The 3,659-nt window shown below is 32.0% G+C and overlaps 1 protein-coding gene across 1 annotated transcript in view; it reads right to left on the reverse strand.

Annotated features, from left to right (window-relative positions):
• Positions 1-1,644: 1,644 nt before the first annotated feature.
• The window catches only part of MYB98 (MYB transcription factor MYB98), a 5,445-nt gene continuing 3,430 nt past the window's right edge, over positions 1,645-3,659 (reverse strand). Inside the window, exon 3 of the mRNA NM_001248936.1 lies at positions 1,645-2,348. Coding sequence (NP_001235865.1) covers positions 2,003-2,348 — 346 coding nt within the window. The 3' untranslated portion in view covers positions 1,645-2,002. The remainder of the gene's footprint in view (positions 2,349-3,659) is intronic.

Raw genomic sequence — 3,659 nt, forward strand, 5'->3', positions numbered from 1 at the left:
TTATAAAAAAAGGGAATAAAAATGGCCATTTTACAATTTTTTCTACACCACTTTTATACCTGTGTTGCATGTGGTCAAGAGTTTAGTCATGCAGATGCCAAAATTCTCTTTTGAATAAATGTATATAAAAAGAGGTATTAAAAAGGTGGGGTGAAATTATTGTGACATACATGAAGTCACAATTAGAGGTTCAGCATTTGAGTTTTTGATTAAGGTTTGAAAATCGATTCCTGACTTAAGAATAGAGATGTAATTGAAAATATTGTTTTATCCTGAAATGTACCAATCTAGTTAGAAAATAAGGTAAGTAGGATCTCAAATAGAAGCCACGGACGCCAAAATAACAGGAAAAAAAAAATTACCGTTGCAGAGAAGAGAACGCACAAGGGGTTATCCTGGCCCCACTGATGCAGCTGGGAGTACTAAGTAACGAACTGAGAGTGATGAGGATCTTAAGTAAGACTTACTCATCTGTTCAAAATTCAAATATTTAACCATGTTCTGTCTCAGTGGCCGACCCACCACGTGAATCTTCCTTATCACATCACGTGCGGGTGTTGAAATTGAATTCCGCACATAAAACATGTGACTGAATAGAACGAGTGGCTCATAGATGCTGCAGTTCCTTTTGGCATGGCATAGGTACAAAGTTAAAGACTAGAAGAAATTGTCCTTGTTTCCATAATAGGGCATGACACAATCCCAGGACGAATAAGAGTTTGGAAGCTAAACTAAAGTTGAAGTTTGGTACACCACGAATGCTCTTACTCTGATATCATCACTGGCCTAACTTGGTACTCACAACATGACAATGTCTTTCAGTTAGAATTACTCACAACATTATCCCACTTCCAATAATGCCATGAACCCATGATCATAGCCTTCAAGTAATATAAGATTAGTTAGGTGGTTAAAAAAAAAGTCTACGAGTTTAATTTATTTTACTAACAAATAGAAACAAACTAATAATTAATATTTATTGATAAAAGAAAATATTATTAAATAAATTATCTATGACTATGATAAATGAGACCAATAGTTAGCAACTATTTATGAGTTCCATATCAAAATGATAGTGATAGTTTTCTATTATTGCTATTAATTTCCTTAATAAAAAAGGATACGGCGATTACGTGAGTTTACGAGGCAAATGTGAAGACTGAAGACGTCACTGCATGATGCAGTCATGGACAAGAGTTAGGTTCCCGTCACAAGGAAAAAAGCGGGTGAATTGTTAACAAATATTTCTAAGGTGGCTATAATGTGACCACTTTTTAATATATATGGGGATTAAATGCTAGTTCATGAGAGCACATGCTTGGTTGTCTTTCCGTTTATATGAAGGTGATCTCTGACACTATTATCTGACTATCCCAACACGTTAGTTACACAATTTACTTGCCAAACTATTAAAATTTTAAAGTTCAATGAAAAACAGTAGAAAAAACTATCAACATGAGAAAGTTTTAAAATATTTATCCATCTGTCATCAAGTAATATTTGGTCTACACGTAATTGCACATCATTTTTTATCCTATGAAATACCCCTATACAATAAGTTAATATTACTATCATCATTAGGTTCAGCTTGAGACAAAGACAAAAGTTATGAAATCTAGGTACGTTAAAACAAAGCAATGATTAAGAAAATAGGACTTGCTATAACAAATCAACAAGACTGTCACTGGCAATATATTATTCGAAGTTTCAAAGTTTGTGGTTCTCAACCATATCTTTTTATAGTCCACATACCATCACATTTGATATATATATAATTTTGTGCAGATATAGTTTAATTAAGAGCCCATAAGTTACGGAACATAACTAACTTAGTTCTTAAATATTGATGGTACGCAAAAGACCGAAGTACTCCAAACATCCAACTACTTGTATAAACAAACCTAACATGTTTTAAGCCAGAGACTACAGCTTAATTTATGGAACTTAGACACTTAGGTTTATATATATTATTTATATTTATGTTTATAGGTTTAATTCCCGTTCAGTAATTGGCTAATTGCATTGACCAGATATCCTCCATGCTCCAATAGTTGTTGTTGTCGTCGTCATTGGTACAACAACTAGAATGATGAGGATTTGTTGGGAACTGAATTGAAAATGGATCTAACATTCCTTGATAACTGGGTGGAGAATAGGTTTCTATGGGCTGCGCCATGGTGGACACTTGGCTAGTGCAAGCTTGGGGATGATAAATTATCTCAGAATTACTACTCTGTTGCTGGAAGCTGCTGGAAGCTTGCTTGAGGTGCTTCTGGATCCTTGTCCTCCAGTAGTTCTTAATCTCATTATCAGTCCTTCCGGGTAGATGCTTGGCAATTTTGGACCACCTGCGTTGGGAATTGATGAATAATTTGTAACAGACAGTGACAGATATCTGAATAGTACTGTATTAGTTTTGTTGAGTAATAATATATATCAATCATCATTTATTCTAAACATCTCATTAGCACATTTTTTTTTTTATCTTTTCTCTATGACGTTATAAATCCAATTATACTTATATTTTTTTCTTTTTTTTCTTTAGATGTTGAATAGCATATTAGTTGTTTATAAACATTTCTAATTTTGTTTTGAATGTAAATTTCAGATAGAGTGTGATATTTAAACACAATTTTTTAGACACTAAGAAATATTTATCATTTATTTTTTTATCACGTCATAACACTTATAATATCTATATTATTCATTCTATTTTTGTTTATCACTAAGAATCACTTGGCATTTTCGTTTCTCTTCTAACTTTTAATTATTTGGAAAAACTAAAACAAAAGCATTAGATTTTTTCTATACTTTTATTTTAGTTTTATTGAAAAATTAGAAGTTAGAAAAAATCTAAAATCTAATTATAATGAAAAACTATTTTGAATTACTTTATATATATATAAAGATTACTTGTTTTAAAGGATATTTATAATTTCAAACAAAAATAAATTAGCTTCCTCTTATTTTAAAAATCTCTAAATATAATAACTAAATTATTTTATTGAAATCACATTTTTTTTTAATTTATAAAAAAGGGAATGAGTAATTAATGTCAAGCTAAAAAAATGTTTTAGGAGTGTATGATAAGCAGACACCTAAATGTGATTTGCACTTTTATATCTAAATTGGAGAAGTGTTAGTCTCATTTGATAAGCAGAAATCCAGTAGAATATTGGTGTGGTTGGACAGAGTGTACACGAGGGTGCGTGAGAAAAAGTAAGCTAAAATATTTGTGTAATCGATCTCATGAAAAAGAAGGTATTAATTTGTTGAAATCTAATTAAAAGTTGCCTATTATTGTTGACATATTTCATTTTGGTTAGTTAAAAAGTGACAACTCCTATATTAAATAGGGTTGTGTGTCTGAAGGAGGCCATGTTCCATGGTTGAGAATCAATGTGGCATTATGTTTAACTCACTTATAAAAAGACCAATGTTGAGGTACCCACAATGCTGAATTTCCTTTGGTGTATGGAATTGATGCCTTTGCATTGTAGCGTGGGCTACAAGATCAGAAATTCAGATTTCTCAATGCATGCCTCGGGTAGGGTATGGTTCAATTATCTCCTCTTCTCTTTTCCATGTACTCCTTTTCATTTTGTTATCTACAAAAGGCCCCATCTTTTAAACATAATTCACCCCCCCCCTCCCCCCCC

Source organism: Glycine max, chromosome 19, assembly GCF_000004515.6.
Source record: "Glycine max cultivar Williams 82 chromosome 19, Glycine_max_v4.0, whole genome shotgun sequence".
NCBI classification, from domain to species: domain Eukaryota; kingdom Viridiplantae; phylum Streptophyta; class Magnoliopsida; order Fabales; family Fabaceae; genus Glycine; species Glycine max.